Below are 16,619 nucleotides of genomic sequence, written 5' to 3' on the forward strand. Positions count from 1 at the left end.
CGAACAACGTGCTTTTTTGATTCCAGAAGCCTTATTTCTTCCATTTCAATTGGCGGATGGAGACGTCCGCAGGCGATTGTCTTCTTCGTACATAACAAACTTCACCCTCTCCTATATTAATGGGTTAAAAGATGCACAAGTATTTGTATAGTAGAGATAATGCACCTCAGTCGGGCACCTCATGTCAAGCCGCTAGATGCCACATCGCAATGTTCAGAACCATCCCTGGTCTTTGTCTTTAATGTACACCCTTGGGAGTTGCCCATCGAATCTTTCATTTCGCAGGACGAGAGAGGCGACTTCATACGTCAGGATCTTGTTACGCAGATTAGACCGCGGCAGCGGCTCACAAGCGAGATCCTATTCAGAGAGGTGCTCGAGCGTTACCCTCTACCACCCGGGAACCACATGGGACTTTATGATTTCGGGATTATGTGGCCTCTCTGCGGTCGGCTAGTCCACAAGGATTCTTGGCCCATATGGTATGCCATAATTTTGGAGGTCCGTCTGACCGTATTGTCCAATGGTCACAGTACGTCGTGCCTTCGACAGGTGTTTTTCTCTTAGGACCTTAGCCGTTATGAATCATGTTACACTGCGGACAGTCTTTTGGATTATCGTCTTGAACAAAACGAAATTATTGAGGGGAGAAACTTGAAATTATTATTTCAGAGATAATCCAAATACACTTTCACTCGCAACAATGCTGCCGTAAGCAACATTACTCCGACAAGCCCAGCTGTGCCAGCTCTGCATATTCCGGTAAGTCCCATCCTCGTACATCCTCACGGAGGACCCATCTGCTCAATGCATCAATGCGCAGCTTGGCAGCTAAACCTAGAAGGAAGTTGAACACAGCAATGCCCCAAGGCGATGACGGAACCCAGAAGCCTGAAGCCAGCTTTTGCACTTGGCTAACAAAGGGCTTGAGTCGTCTCTGATAAGCTTCCAATGCGGAAAGAATAGGGTCCCCAGCACCATCTGTATTGTCGCCGTCAACTCCATTAGAACGGTTCAAGTGTTTGGCGATTTCACCCGCCAGAACATAGGCACCAACAAGTGACAATGAGGTGCCCATTCCAGTTGCTGGGGAAGGGCAATAGGCAGCGTCCCCAAGAAGAACAACCCGGCCACGAGACCAATTGTCGATTCTGACCTGTGCCACTTCATGAGTGAAGAAGTCATTCGATAGCGAGTCGTCTTGCATTGCCTTGATGAATCGTTGCGCCTGCCACCCTGCATCCTGGAAAAGCTCAGCCCAGATTTTCTTTTGTTCCTCAACACCACTCTTCATGACATCTTTTAGTTGATCTAGATCGTCTGAATATCCCATATATGCCTGGATTGAGTCGGGACTATGTCTTCGAGTAAAAAGAAGACGCTTGTTGGTTGCAAGGTAGCATGTGGCTATGTAGTCGTCGCCCTCCTGTTGAGGTATAGTGAAATATGCCATATACATGTGGAGAGAGTAAAAAGGATCCGGACTATCGGGCGGTAATATCATCCTCCGGGTCCGTGATCCTTGGCCATCAGCACCGACTAAAAGATCAAAACGATCCTTTGAACCATCTGTGAATTGGACCTCAACAGACTTGTCATCTTGTTCAAAACTCTCGACACTTGTGCCAAAGATGTACTTGACATGGTCCTTCGTAGCGTCGTACAAAAGACGGCACAGGTCTCCTCTCATGATCTCGTAGTTGGTGGTGAAGCTCTGTAACCCCTTGCCAGTCTTATTCGCTGGGAAGAAAGCCTTCTGTCTTCCAGAGCTGTCCACAAACTGCAGACCTGTCTCGTTGACTACTTTGGAGCGGTAAGCCTGTTCTAGGCCCATACGCTTCAAAGTCTGAATCCCGTGCCCCCGCAGATCTATCTGTTGTCCAGAGGCCCGCAGGCAGGAGAAGCGTTCCACGATGGTGACGTCGTAACCCAGTCTCGAGAGCCAGAAAGCGAGAGCAGGACCAGCAATGCCCCCACCAGAGATTAGGACTTTCAGTGCCGCCATGGTATAATGATGTGGACACTGGTCTTGCTATGAGCACACTCAAGTATTTGGGAGCTAACAGCGCTGCGTTTGTTATGGAGAAAAACAAGTGACTGAGGGCACAAAGGAAAAAGTAGAAAAAGAGAAAAAGCAGCAACGCCCTGGTCGTGGCCTTTAGGAAATAGTAGCAAAGCAAGTATTAGATGCAATGGTTCGTATTCAACTAACCTCTCGGAAATGAAAGAACCTTAAATAACCCGCGAAGATGCCCACTTAACTCCAAATCAGGGGGGATAATCCATCTCGGTGAATTAGCCTCGGTGAATTATTCCTGTTGTCGCCCAATTTGCCGACGCGGACTCGACATTGTTCATCCTAGGCTTTCTCCGAGGAAGAAGAGCTTGGAAAGAGTCTTTCCGCGATTCTAGGTCCTATGGCCACACCTTATCCGCGGAATGATTCAATTGCACCCTTGGCGAGTATAGCCAAGGGTGGCAATTGCGGCATTTATCGTTGGGAAGTGCTAAACCGATACCCTCGTGGTTTTGTTCGCACTTCTTTTCTCGGTCTTTTGCTGAAAAGATCGAGCGAGCCCAATATGTTTCGCCGATCGCACTTTTGATGAAATAGACCGAGGGGCCGAGTAAAATACCGACCAGATTAAGGAAACCCACTTGGGGTGCCGCGAGGGAGGGGGCGCGGATCCAATATTAGATACAGGCATAATAAAGGGCGTGCGACAATTTGGTAATTCGAGTCTTTCGGATATATCAATACGTTCCCAACAGGAAATAAGAAAATAACATTCCTTTTGGCTTTCTCGCGCGCTCCTCGAAGTAATGTATGTCTCTGCCGAAGTGTATGCTCGCTCGGATTTGTACACAGCTAGACTCATCTCGAGGGAAGGGAATGGGGGTTTAGAAACACGATCAAAGGCTAAAAAAGAAAGGGCCCAATTAAGATGCTGAAAAATTGCCACCGCTTCATTCCTCCGATCTAGAACCCGAACAGATCTTCCAGATTCCAGACGCCAAAAACATCTGCCTCAACGTCTCCCTCCGGAAGTCCGAAATCTTCAATTACCTAGCAGCTGTCAGCTCCATCTGGATATATTATTCTCAAATACCAACCTGGGAGCCATTGTTTGGTCCCTGATGTGATAATATGTTTGCTGCATCCGCCTGAGTGGTGGAATATCTTGGGGTAGGCATAATGGCCCTTTGTGGCATCTGGTAGAGTTGGAGCTGGTCAGATCTCGATGAGGTGCATGGAGTGCCTGATACTCACATTTCGGCGTAGGGTCTTCTCTGTCTCAGCCTGCATCTGCCAGGTGTATAATCGGCGACCGATTTGCAGAATCTGCTCCGCCGCCCTTGACCGACTGGCCTCCGCCGAGGCTGGCCAAAGCCTTGCTTTCACTAGCGACAAGACCATTGTCAAGAGATAAAATTCTGGCGCCTTCTTGCCAGTCATGTATATTTGTGTTTCAATTCTGTCCAATGCTGATTCGGCAAGGGAAATTAGAGACTCGGCAAAGTTGGGGACTGCCCTTAAGATGGGCGATGAACCTATGGTCAATAAGTAGAGGTATTCTCAATTTGGATCGGTTAGCTGCGTACCGTATCCAGCATCCCTCATATACAACTCGTGGCATACTGTCAATGCAGCCTGGACACTGACACTTGGCATGATATATTGTATCATATTGCTGGTACTGGGCTGCAGGATATCCCGAAACTGACAGAGAATGGTCGTCGCGGCTTCAAGGCGTGCTCTTCTTGAGTGTGTGTATTTGGAGATTTGCTGCCCCAAGGATGCAAACGGTGTGTGCAATAAGATTACATATTGGCGCAGGGTTAGCTCGAGGAGCACTCGTGTACGAGACTTCTGCTGGCTGCTTGCATCGTCTGCAGCAGCGTCTGCAGCAGGGCGACTCCAAACTGGAATGCTATTTATTTGTTGCGATAGTTCCTCGTCCATGTTTAAGGCGTCCTCATAATCCAGTTTAATGTTTGCACCGTTGGCCCATGCACAGATTCTTAATCGTAGCAAAAGGGACTTGGTCAAAACAGCCTGGAACGCCGAATCAGTAAGCACTTCAAGAGATTCTGTTGTCGGCAAGTCCGAAGAGGTCTCGTCAAAGGAATCATCATTAAGATTCATGGGCGCAATGGTATTGAAATCCCCCTCTCTTACTGAAGGGGGCATCCCACGATCGATAGACGCCTGAAGGTCCAGTTCTACTATAGTTGCCCATATCCGCCTTCGCATTTCAATGTGGAATGGAGATATCTTAGCATGATCGTTGGGTTCCCTATGATAGCCAGCGGACATGGCCCGTTTGACCAGGCTGCCTGTGGCGATCCATGCTTGATTCTCCGATAGCCCGTTGACTCTCCTGGCCACTATCGACAGGCAGCAGATCTGGAAAATCCTCAGGTCTGGCCGCTTTGTATATCTCTGTAGGAACGACTCTGCAGCTTCCACCCATTCACGTGCTGTCTCCCGAAGCGCGGGTCCTACACTCAAAGATCCAGTCGTGCTCGAGTTGTGCAAGACAAGCACAGCTGCCATCATTGCCAACAGCTGTGCTACAAATCCGGGCGCCGCAGTCTGCGGACTTCCCCAATATTGGGCATATTCCCTTCGAAATGAGGGTATGTGCAGGACGCGGTGGGTTGGCTCAATGCAATCGAGGTAAACGGCGACAAGCTCGTCGGCCGTTTGGCGGGGGGGAACTAGACCATCCAAGGAACGGCTATCGACAACGCCCTTCTTGCAACTACGTTTGAAAACCTCAAACTCTGTGCGCAAGTTGATGAGTGCAGAATTTTCGGATTTGATCTCTTTGATATATGTACGAAGTCCTTCAAACTGTTACTGTGAGTAGACTCTTCGAATGTATGACGACTTAATGGGAAAGGTACCTGAGAGTACATATTCATGGGATGCGTTTGACCAAAGAATCTTGTTTGGGAGTCATTTCCCTTAAGATAAGTGGATCCAGTGATACATGAAAGGTTTCGTTCATTCCTTATGGAACGTCTGATAACTTGCGTCGACGTCTCTCCTGCAACAGCTGCGCCAGTATCGGGGTGCTTCTCCATGAGATGGCCTTCCGCTGCTGGAATTGCCCGCGTAAGGCTCTCTGCTGTTGCTGGATCAGATATCCCTTGCCTTGGGTTGTAAACGGGAGGAGCTCCGACTTGTCTTTTTGGCGATCTCGAGCGGTTACTCCGCGCAGAAGTGTGGTCACATTCAGCGTGCTGAGGACGAGGATCCTTCCTTCCTGTACGCGAGAAGATGTCATCGCTGTAAGAACAAGCATGGGCCTGACCGATTCGAATGCAGCGATCACAGGAAGGAAACTTGCGATCACATTTGACCTTGCGGTTGCGACATTGCGCGCACGACAGGGCAGGTCTTCGGCGCTTGCGGGCTGGGACCTTCGGGTCTCGTCCTTGGCCTTGTTCTGGGCTCATTGATGCGGTCTGCCCTACATTCTCTGTTGACATTGTCGCTTGTTTTTGGTGCTACCCCGCCGTTGTGAGGTGGCAGGACATTTGGGAATTAGGGAGCGTTGCCACGAAGTCAAAGTTGCAATTGTCCGAGGCACAAAAGACCGAGGCACAAAAGACCGAGCGCTGGCGAGGCCAGGCGGTTCCGCGAGGCTAGGGTTTTGTTGTCATGGCTTGTAATTAGGTGTATTACCGATAAAGAATTGTGCGTATGGGTCACTAACCCAGTAATACACTGTAATGCCTCATCAGTCCAGAACATGGTTCGGCTATCAGCCAGTAACGCCTGTTTAAAATTCCCTCTGAAATGTCCTGTGTTATCAGCGCCGCCTCGAGCTTTCAGCGAAGGATAGTTATGTGGAGACAGCAGCTCGGCTCGGCGTTGTCTGTCGCGGATCCGAGACTCTATATCGCCGATGCCGAGCTTCCCTTCCCTCTCAAGTTGAATAAGATCGAAGAAGATCGCTCAAAGACATTCTTCCTTGTGTAAAGGAACATAATTTGGCATTACGATTCTCTCCAGCAATGACCAATATAACAACGAAAGAATAATGCCAGAGCCAAATCAGTCTACATCTCTCACTCTCAGGAATGAGAGCATGACGGCTGGTTTCTCGACAGTTAAGAAGGCTTCGTCTGTTGTTTCTCGCGATGGTCGAGATGTTGAGCGTCAAGAAGGTTCCACGGAGACCAAAGATCGAGTTCATGATGACGCGCCGCCTGAAGGGGGCCTCCAAGCCTGGCTGGTAGTGTTGGGAGCGTGGTGTTGTTCGTTCTGTTGTTACGGGTGGATTAATAGTGAGTGTCCTACCTGGTCCAGTGTTACCTGTGTTTTGATTACTATCTGACACGCTCCGTCCATGAACAAAGGCATTGGAGTATTTCAGGCTTACTACGAGACCCATCAACTGAAGAGCTACTCCTCGAGCACTATATCTTGGATCACATCCCTGGAAATCTTTTTCATGCTGTTTATGGTACGTACTTCCGTTCTGTCGGCTCTTCGACTTCATCGAAAGTCAAGATATACTGAGACTTATTAATTCCTAGGGACCCATTGTAGGGAAGCTCTATGACAGCTATGGGCCTCGATACGTCTTGCTCTTCGGGTCCTTAGCGCATGTCTTTGGGTTGATGATGGCATCCCTTTCAGATAAATATTACCAGTTCCTTCTGTCACAAGGAGTTGTCAGCGCCATTGGGGCATCTGCTGTCTTCACACCCTGTAGGTGTTGCTCCGGCTATCCGTCTTTCCAAGTGTGACGTTTACAACAGAAAGAAGGACCTGACTGCTGACTTGAATGCGCCTTTTAAGCCCTCAGTGCTGTTGCTACATGGTTCCACCATAAACGTGGTCTTGCTTTTGGGCTCACCATGAGCGGCTCAAGCACAGGTGGAGTCATATTTCCCATAATGATCGACCACCTGATTGTTAATGTCGGTTTCGCATGGTCTATGAGAATTTCCGCCTTCATGATTCTTGGACTGCTCATCATCGCCAATCTGACAGTGAAAGCGCGTACCGCACCTCATCCGCAGCCACCTATGACTGTGAAAGAGTTCTTCTCACCTCTTACAGAAACAACCTACGCTCTTACAGCCGCAGGAAACTTTTTATTCACATTCGGCTTGTTTATCCCTATCAACTACCTGATCGTCCAGGCTATTGCTGGGGGTATGTCTCCAAGCCTGGCCAACTACCTAATTCCTATATTGAACGCGGCAAGGTACGCAATTCCCCAGCGTTAAGATGTTTATTTCCGCAGTGGACTCATCAGAATTAAATGTATGCTTACGCACCTATTCTCTAGCTTGTTCGGGCGAATCATCCCAGGCATACTGTCAGACAAACTTGGACGATATAACACCTTTGTCGTAGTTTCATTTTTAACCGCAATTCTCGTCCTGGCCCTTTGGATCCCGACGTCCAGCAATGCTGCACTCATGCTCTTCGCTGGGTTCTTCGGATTCTCATCCGGCGCCTTTATCTCCCTAGGCCCGGCACTTATAGCCCAAATCTCCCCCATCCGCAAGATCGGTATCCGACAGGGTCTGCTTTTCGCCATGATGTCCGTTGCCGCTCTGACGACTAGTCCAATCGCTGGGGCCATTGTATCCCACGAGCATGGTAGATTTACTGGTCTCAAGGTTTTTGCCGGAGTTATGTGCCTTGCTGGATCAACTTTGACCCTCCTAGCAAGATATTTTGTTGTCGGCATGAGCCCCATGAAGAAGGTTTAGTTTAGTATGTATCAGGACACAGGTGTTCACGCCTAATCGGGTATACAAGACTGCGTGTGACCTTAGCTGGATTTGATATTACTAATAATAACATCGGTCGTGCGAAAAGCTCTCACAAAGAATTAGAAAAACCGGTGTATACTAATTGGTAAAGTCATTGGCAAACCAACTTGTGGAAGAATTGGCTTTCCCATCAATAGCTGTTATTATGACGCTCTCCATTTGAGCATCTAAGTCAGAAGTCTTTCAAGCATTTTATATTACAACACTTTACACTATGGCCACAAGGTAGGCTTATTTTTAGTGCTTGATTTACTCTGGTTAACGCTTGTTTCTGTGAGATCTCTCTGGCTATCCTGGGCTTATCTTCTACATCCTGACTTATCTAAGCCTCTGTTAGGCGCGACTGATATGTCCAACCTCTCTATCAGTATGACGGCATAGCTAAGGGCCTTCTCACTCCGGAGGGATCTTGTTAACAACCATGGCAAACGTGGCTTGACGCTCGAACTCTGTGATTTGAAGACACCATCTAGTGCAGAGAAACTGGAGGACTAGCGCAAGGAGTCACAATGGGCCGACCCACCGCCTAGTTATATGGGCTCTGACACCAGAAGACTTGCACCTCTATATGATGTTTAGGACCGGTAGCTGAATGGTGAAACTTAGCAAGTTAGAAGACAACGCTCTCCAGGGGGACGTACGGTGTACTGTACATGTGTGAAGTGGGGTAGATAAGATAGAATAGATTTGAGTTTCTGCCGGCAGAATCAACGGACGCTAGTAACCCATGACACTCTATCATCCTCATACGGGCTTAGCTGACCATCTCATTCCCGTCTGGGTATTGAGGGCTTGGCAGTTAAGCTGACCCTCATATATATAAGGGAGTATTATCACGTCGTGAAAAAGGTGTATGAAACTCGAGTAATCTTTTGGTCGATCTGGTGCCTGCAGAACCAGTAGACCCTACCGAGTCGCATATAATTAAGGCTTTCCATGGAGAGTACCGCAAATCCATTCATTGCATGAGATCCAGATGTTGCCTGGGAAGTGATATCACGTCCCCTGAATGGTCATTCAGGTTGCCAGGAACGCCTAATGCGTGCGGGGGATTAGCTGGGTTCCTGGAGGAACGGCAGGCAAGTTTCCAGTCCCTCGTGATTGGCCAATAGGCATTATGGTCGGGCCGGCTCTACCTCAGATCTCTATCACCACCATATGACTTCCGATACACTTGTCCAGCTGCACAAGTGGAACAACAGTTTCTGGACATATATATTTTGTTTGCACCTAGGGTCTGGAAACTATTCCTATCTCTCTGTCTGGTAGTGGAAGAAAATTGATATCTTATTGATTGAGTTCAAGCACTAGACGATAGTTGGTTAATATTTATAAAAGGCTGCAACTAGTGTGACTGGATATTTTTATATTTGATTTGAACTGACAACAATATGTCACTTCTCTTAGCAGGAACCTTTTAATATTCTCGCTTTCTAGGTTGATTTTGTCACCCAAGAATAGCCAAAAGTTCTTCTATCTTTTTAATGATTTGGTGCTGCTTTCTGTGTTGCAGCTTGTACTAGTCCTTTAGTATTGCTGTGCTTCCTTTAGTTGCTCCTCCAGCAGGCCCTTATTTTTTGTGAAGTCGATATATCCCGTCCGACGTCGGCTGCTCTGAACTCTAGTGTGGTTTTAGATAGTGACGCAAGCTTCCTTGCTTATTAGATTAATTAGATTTTCTATTCCTGTCAGTATCAGCCTGCGGAAAAATTGTTACTTGCTCACCTTTGCTGCCACCCTTGACTTGCAGGGGAGTCAGATCCCCTTGGTCCGCTGTCGAGCAACAATGACGCGGTTGTTACGAACCAACAGGAGATGACGCTGTCCAACACAGCAATGCAGGATGAAACACTACCCCGCAAATCAGGCGAGAATTGCACAAAAGTACACCATCGGGAAGTCACGTGAAACGGTACAAGTATACCATCAGGTCACGTGAAATGGTATAAGTATACCATTCGAATATACCACTGGAAAGGTATACCAAATGGTATACTCGGAGGAAGGAGGGTATACGAAATGGTATACCAGGGAGAAGGCATAAATAGGACCGTTTACCCAAGCATGTATCTAGTCTTTCCTTCGATCGCGCTCAATATCAATCGTTTACTGAGATACTTACTTGGAGGGTCAGTAAGACATCTTACTACTAGTGGTATACTTCGGTATAGCTCTAGTAGGCGTTGCCTCTGACCTAGTCGCATTTGTCTTGTTTATCTTTTGGCAGCTAGCCAGTGACCCTTATTGTTATCTGTGTTTGCCTGTTCGGCATTGACCTGTTCGGTCTACGGTCTGTTCGACCACAGTGAAGAACCTGTTCGGTTCGCTTGATCCTTNNNAACCACCAACGGAAGTATCTGCGACTACGGTTGGACCCAGCGTGTAACAGAGGCAATAGATCTGTAGTTATACATGGTTCCCAGCCAGGGTAGTATCCTTGGCAAAATATAATTCCTATTCGTAGTGCCACAACTCATACGAATGAGAACTGAGTCTATTCGGTAGTTCTAAACTAGAATCCAAAGCTGGGGAAGAAAAGAAGAAAAAGACTATCGAAGGTGTGGAGGGGTTGTGTAGATATGTGAGAAATTCTGCCGGCATAACCCGCACACCGCTTTGACAGAAATACACCGCGTACCGCCTTCCTGATCTGTCACTAGAATCGTTGCAACGCCGCGACACGTAGATAATATGCAAAATGCTGCATTAATTGTCATATAGGGAGTTATCAAATTTCAGACCGCTTTGAGTAGGAATGCTATGCCTATTAATAGTGAGGGCTAGTCAAATGTGAGCTGCGGAGAGCTTCACACCTTAGTGGGGTACGTACTTCGTAATCTTGCCAAATTTCCAACTGAAAGGCAGCGAGGTCTTTGTCACATGAGGGGAAAGGACGCGGAAAGCGGCGTCGACTGACGCCGAAAAGAGCGTCATTTCCCCCGGCTTACAGACTATAGTGGTACTCCGTGCTCCATGCATGCCTATGTAGGTAGGTACCTCGTAGACAGCAAACAAGCCAAACTAGTACTGATCCTGAGACTAGCCATTCATATTATCGCTCCGTACCCACCCAACCGATTAGAATCATGAATTACGCCTGCTCCACTGCTAAGAATAAGAATAAACTGATATGAACAGTCAGTCGGGAATCGGAATCAATCCGAGGTGGAGTTTCAGAGCTTAACATGTCCACATTCTCCGCAAACTGGCTTGGCGGTCCTCTCTCGTTTACTGCTTCAGGCTTCCCCGCATGGAGCTATGATCGGCGGAGGATTGTGCCCTGACAGCATCTCCTCCTGTAGATCACGCTACTAGCCTCCTGCCGCGGCTCTCCTCTCGCCAACCCCGGTCATGCAGTTCGCGTGAAACCTGCTGCATGTGAGATCCCTGGATGGCCTGAAACGCTATATAGTCGACAGGAACCCCCTGGACCGACCTCCGGTCTTTCCCCGTTTAGCTTGACCCGCAACAACACGAGGAAGGAACGACGCGGGGATGAATGCTGTTGCTGTCCGCCAGCTCGGCAACAAACAGCACTGAATACATTGTTCAATTCAGTCCCCCGGGCTGTCTTCGTCTACCGTCTCACTACTACCTATATCGTTACGAGGACCAGTTCTGAATCTATGTATATTGCTATCATCACTCCTTCCGCTTCGAAATGGCCACCTACACTCCCTTGGAAGCTCCACTTCCACCACTTCCCGAGGCAGACATCTTCACCGAACTGCAGTGGAAGACGCTCTTATCACTGGCGGACACGGTCATCCCCTCCATCACTTCCCAAGATGCCGCCAAGTCGCCGAACCAGAAGACCATCTCAACAGCAGAGATGGAATCGGCTCTGGCGACCCTCAAAGACGCCATTGAAGGACCCGATGCCGGCAACCTGGCTGGACAGTATCTCGAAGAGAATGCCTCGTCCATTCCGCAGTTCAAGGAGTCGCTCCACCGTATCTTAGGGCAGTATGTGCCTCAAGAAGGGAAGAATGGACTAGGATTCATCCTGACAGCTTTAAAGTAAGCCTCTGTCTCCTTTTTCTTTGCAGGGTGAGTCCGCTAAATACGACAGTACGCGGGCTGGATCGCTGCTCCTGACGGGCTCGGCAACCCCCATCCAGGACCAACCCTTCGATGTGCGCGAGAAGATATTCCAGAATTGGAAAACGTCAAGACTTGCCCCTTTACGTGTAGTGTATAGGGCTCTCACTCTGCTATTCAAAAAGACGTGGATCAGTCTTAGTCCGACGATATGCCCCGTGCTCGGATTTCCCCGAGTCCCTGTGCACGGAAAGCCGGCCGATGGATTTGACTTCCAGTTTCTTCAATTCCCTCCCGGTGAGCAGCCAGAGACTGTCGAGACGGACGTCGTCATCGTCGGCAGTGGCTGTGGTGGAGCTGTGGCAGCCAAAAATCTGGCAGAAGCGGGCCATCGAGTTCTTGTGGTTGAGAAATCCTATCATTACCCTTCCAAGTACTTCCCCATGACGCAAGCTCATGGTCCAATTCACCTGTTTGAAAATGGAGGGGCCTGCGCGAGTGATGACGGTTGCATGGCCGTCCTGGCTGGCTCGACCTGGGGTGGTGGAGGAACGATCAACTGGTCCGCTTCGCTGCAGACTCAGAGCTATGTGCGTGAGGAATGGGCCGACTCGGGCTTGCCCTTCTTCACATCTTCGGAGTTCCAAAAGTCGCTGGACCGGGTCTGCGAGCGGATGGGGGTCAATACCGAGTCCATCAAGCACAACTCCGGAAATCAAGTCATCCTTGAAGGCGCGCGGAAGCTGGGTTACTCTGCGAACACGGTACCGCAGAACACCGCCAACCGCGAGCACTACTGTGGTTACTGCACCTTGGGATGCGCCTCCGTGACCAAACAGGGTCCTGTGGCGACGTGGTTGGTGGACGCTGCCAACGCCGGCGCCGTCTTTATCGAAGGGTTTCACGTCGACAAGGTCCTTTTCGACACGGTTGATGGCGGGAAAGTCGCATCCGGAGTGGAAGGCGTGTGGACGTCCAGGGATACTCATCTCGGCACCGCTGGGAAGGACGCGGTGAAGAGGAAGGTGGTTATCAAAGCGAAACGGGTGATCGTCTCATGCGGAAGTCTCCAGAGCCCTTTGCTCCTGATGCGAAGTGGGATCAAGAATCCGCACCTCGGTCGTCATCTTCATCTGCATCCAGGTAAGCTCGTTTCCTCAGCATTTCTTCAGCATTTGTTAACTGTTCTCTAGTCTTGTTGGCGGCTGCAGTGTTTGACAAGGATATTCGACCTTGGGAAGGTGCATGCCTCACCACGGTGGTGAACCAGTTCGAGAACCTGGATGGCCACGGCCACGGACCGAAGATCGAGGCGACCACAATGATACCTGTCCTATACCTATCGACATTTCCATGGAAGGACGGTTTCCAGTATAAGATGTGGGCTTCGAAGTTGCGCCATATGACAAGTTTCATCACTCTTACTCGAGACCGGGACACGGGACGCGTGTATCCAGATCCAGTGGATGGCCGGCTACGGATCGACTATACCGTCTCGCCATTCGACCGGAATCACATGGTTGAAGGGCTCATTGCGGCAGCCAAGATAGCATATATCAGCGGAGCGAAGGAGTTCCACACGACATATGGCGACATGCCTCCGTTTATTCGCCCTGCGGCGGTTGAAGATCTCGAGGGTCACGATGAGGGAGTGAACAACGCTGCTTTACAGGCGTGGATCAAGGAATTGCGCCGGAAAGCGCCGTTGAATCCGGAGCGGGGGGTGTTTGCCAGCGCGCATCAAATGGGTACCTGCCGGATGGCAGATTCGCCCAAGAAGGGTGTCGTGGCTCCGGACGGTCATGTCTGGGGGACTCGAGGGCTGTACGTTGTGGATGCATCCGTCTTCCCCAGCGCGAGTGGAGTGAATCCGATGGTCACCAACATGGCCATCTCCGACTGGACCAGTAGGAATATTGCCAAGGGGCTGAACCGGGAGAATGTCAGCAAGACGGCGCGACTTTAAGGAGGATGAAAAGACGATAAAATCGGAAGACAAGCAGCTTGGGACTGGATTATTTGTAATGCCTAGGATTACTAGGATTACTATTCATTGGTAGATATTCTTAGTCGCGACAGAAGATTATAATCATTATTCCTCGACAGGAAGCAGTTTTCTTATCATTCCAGTGATAAAAAAACCAATAAAACAATAAACAATGGAAAAAAGAAGTTTCCATTCATTCTATCCTCTCTCTCCATCTGCTCATAGACTGTAGACAATAAAGCAAGCAATGTGTTTCTTCTATCGTTCCAATGGCAAAAGAAATGAAAATGACAAAAAGCAATAACAGAAGAAAGTTGCATTCATTCTGTTTCTCTCTCCATCTGCACACAGATAACGCAGACAATAACAATAAATAAAGTAGTGTGCAGGCTGTCAAGCACGTTCGCATAAATAAGTCAGGTTAATCTGGTTGCTTCCTTTCTCTTTCTCTTTCTTCGTTTCTTTCTTTCTCCTTCTTTTTGTCTTTCTGCATCGTACAAGAGTTGATTAAGTCGAATAAAGGGCGGGGACACAAGCTGTTTAACAAAGAGCCACGAGAGTTTATTAAACTCAATCGACAGCGAAGGAAAAAAAAAGACAAGACAAAGAAACCAGCCACAAGTATGCTATGCTATGCGATGCGATGCAAGTAAGTAAGTCTGTCTTGATGAGAAAGAAACACCCGTCGATCCTGTCGGTCCTGAGGGAGATTGTCGACAGAGTAAACCAACCCCCAACGGCAGGCAGGGATGGAGGATCCATGTAATATATATATTATATAGCACAGACAGACACAAAAGGACTTATTATAGTCAAGTCAAGTATTTTTTTTTCCCTCGCTTGTGGCGTTCCTTCATTCTTTTCTACTGACTTTACTCACCTCAACCTCAACCTCTACAGGTCAACAGACTGATCAATGCATTGATATATATATAAAATTCCTGGCTAAGTCAAGACAGATAAACAGGATAAGACAAGACAGATTCGGACTGGACTGACTTTCGATTGATTGATTTGATTGAATACAAACAGACAGACAAACATACTATCGAAACAGACTTCACCTCACCTCACTCACCTGCCTGGTAATACACCAGCAGACACAACACAACACAACATAACACACTACCTACGAGTCTACATACGACCGTCGACAGCTGCTATCAATAAATCAACGAACAAACAATGCCGGTGAGGAGGTACCGGTATCCCGTCCAGGTAGACGAGCTCGACCGGGCAGACGTGAAGTTGCTGACTCAAGTTCTTCTGCACGTAGTAGACCAGCAACAGCAACGGCAACAGCAACGGCAACGGCCAGAATCAGAAGCAGATAGGCGGAGAAGAACCCAAATCCGGCAGATGATCGCCCTCCTCCCCCGGCACCTGCGCAACTCAACACTAATGAATCTGTTTCATGGCGCCAGTGCTACTACGTGCCCGACACACAAAGGTCTGAACCGGCAGATCATCCGGCATGCGTTCAACCTCCTCCGGCAAGAGGTGACGGTGCGTCTGGAGAAGACAGAGAAAATGTACATGTCCATGATCATGTACCCGGCGACGATGCTGGGGCCGGAGGAAGCGATGGTCCTGGAGTATGTGCGGTCTATTCGGGGGATGTGGATTGCTCCGTCTCCGTCATCGTCTGCAGGGAAACCCTCCTCAGGGAACAGGAATCGGAATCGGATACCCCCATGGTCCTTCCAGACCAACAGATGCGAAGCATGCATGCTCGCGCGAGTGGGCTCAAACCCCCGCGCGCTGCGAGACCTCCGCACCATGCTGCTGAGTCGCAATCGGACGGAAACAAATCATCCGCCGCCACGGCTGCTCCTGTTCGTGCAGGAGTGGATCAATCAGTATGAGGGAGAAGATATGAAGCTGTATATCTATCATCAGAGTGGGCAGCAGGCGTATGCGATGAAGGAGGTGAGGAAGGATGCTGTGCATGCGAGCTGTAAGGATAGGAGACGACAGCAGATCCGACTGCAGGGAGACGGTTCTGAACATGCGCGTGTGCTGAACGAGGACAGGAGACCCGAGCCCAAACTGCAGCAGCACGACAGTAACAGAGACAGCAGGTCCGCTAGCAACCAGCCAAAACCCTCCTACCGTTCTGGAGACGGAAACCGCACTGCCAACTCGAAGAACGGGATCATCGACGCGCATGCAGCCGCGACACCCCGAGTGAATCTCACCCTAGAGCAGCAGCTTAGGGCAATGAACCTCCCGCCGTGGCTTGATGGTGCTTATGACTCTGCAGCCGGAGAGACGACGCCCCGAGTGAATCTCACCCTGGAGCAGCAGCTTGGAGTGATGAATCTCACGCCGTGGCCTGGCTATGCTTATGCTTATAACGCTGCTGCAGGCAGAGCAGTATCCCAAAACACTGTATCTGTCAACGAGAACCACTCACGCAATTCTCAGGCAGCTGTCTTCATAGCCCAGCAGGATGGAGCCGGGGAATCGGACTCTCGTGCAGGTGATTTTCATATCTATGCCGCACGCTCCTCTGGGCACGAGAGCAAGAACAACTCGCCAGATGAGTATCGCATCTTGGCCACCTATGGCGACGACTCAGGTTCAGGGTCAGAGTACACTGATTGCACTCCACCAGGCACGCCGCGGGCTCTGTCACTGGCCAAACCCACCTGGAGTCTTCTGTACAATGCTGCTGCTGAGCCTAACCCTGCCGCCAAACGGGCTAGGTGAGTATACCCCCAAGTTGAACCCAATCCACCACAGCACTCGTATATTTCAGAGATCATATACCCCCTTTCCCCCC

General features: G+C 49.4%; 5 protein-coding genes across 5 annotated transcripts; 3 read left to right on the top strand and 2 right to left on the bottom strand.

Annotated features, from left to right (window-relative positions):
* Nucleotides 1-721: 721 nt before the first annotated feature.
* VTN77DRAFT_3204 (uncharacterized protein) lies at nucleotides 722-2,005 on the bottom strand (the record flags this gene model as incomplete). Its single annotated transcript, XM_069419128.1, has 1 exon — nucleotides 722-2,005. The coding sequence occupies one exon, from the start codon at nucleotides 2,003-2,005 to the stop codon at nucleotides 722-724; it is 1,284 nt and encodes a 427-aa protein (XP_069278734.1).
* Nucleotides 2,006-2,980: 975 nt separating this feature from the next.
* VTN77DRAFT_3205 (uncharacterized protein) lies at nucleotides 2,981-4,923 on the bottom strand (the record flags this gene model as incomplete). The annotated part of the gene is made up of 5 exons (XM_069419129.1): nucleotides 2,981-3,067; nucleotides 3,115-3,213; nucleotides 3,272-3,552; nucleotides 3,604-4,858; nucleotides 4,912-4,923. 5 exons carry the CDS (start codon nucleotides 4,921-4,923, stop codon nucleotides 2,981-2,983), a joined length of 1,734 nt encoding a protein of 577 aa, XP_069278735.1.
* A 1,178-nt stretch (nucleotides 4,924-6,101) lies between these two features.
* On the top strand, nucleotides 6,102-7,743 carry VTN77DRAFT_3206 (uncharacterized protein; the record flags this gene model as incomplete). Its single annotated transcript, XM_069419130.1, has 5 exons — nucleotides 6,102-6,300; nucleotides 6,373-6,479; nucleotides 6,553-6,727; nucleotides 6,818-7,229; nucleotides 7,314-7,743. The coding sequence occupies 5 exons, from the start codon at nucleotides 6,102-6,104 to the stop codon at nucleotides 7,741-7,743; spliced, it is 1,323 nt and encodes a 440-aa protein (XP_069278736.1).
* A 3,724-nt stretch (nucleotides 7,744-11,467) lies between these two features.
* VTN77DRAFT_3207 (uncharacterized protein) lies at nucleotides 11,468-13,813 on the top strand (the record flags this gene model as incomplete). Its single annotated transcript, XM_069419131.1, has 3 exons — nucleotides 11,468-11,826; nucleotides 11,879-12,990; nucleotides 13,041-13,813. 3 exons carry the CDS (start codon nucleotides 11,468-11,470, stop codon nucleotides 13,811-13,813), a joined length of 2,244 nt encoding a protein of 747 aa, XP_069278737.1.
* A 1,206-nt stretch (nucleotides 13,814-15,019) lies between these two features.
* On the top strand, nucleotides 15,020-16,546 carry VTN77DRAFT_3208 (uncharacterized protein; the record flags this gene model as incomplete). Its single annotated transcript, XM_069419132.1, has 1 exon — nucleotides 15,020-16,546. The coding sequence occupies one exon, from the start codon at nucleotides 15,020-15,022 to the stop codon at nucleotides 16,544-16,546; it is 1,527 nt and encodes a 508-aa protein (XP_069278738.1).
* Nucleotides 16,547-16,619: the final 73 nt, after the last annotated feature.

The sequence above is a fragment of the Rasamsonia byssochlamydoides genome, assembly GCF_041956645.1.
Source record: "Rasamsonia byssochlamydoides strain NRRL 3658 unplaced genomic scaffold VTN77scaffold_22, whole genome shotgun sequence".
Lineage (NCBI taxonomy): Eukaryota > Fungi > Ascomycota > Eurotiomycetes > Eurotiales > Trichocomaceae > Rasamsonia > Rasamsonia byssochlamydoides.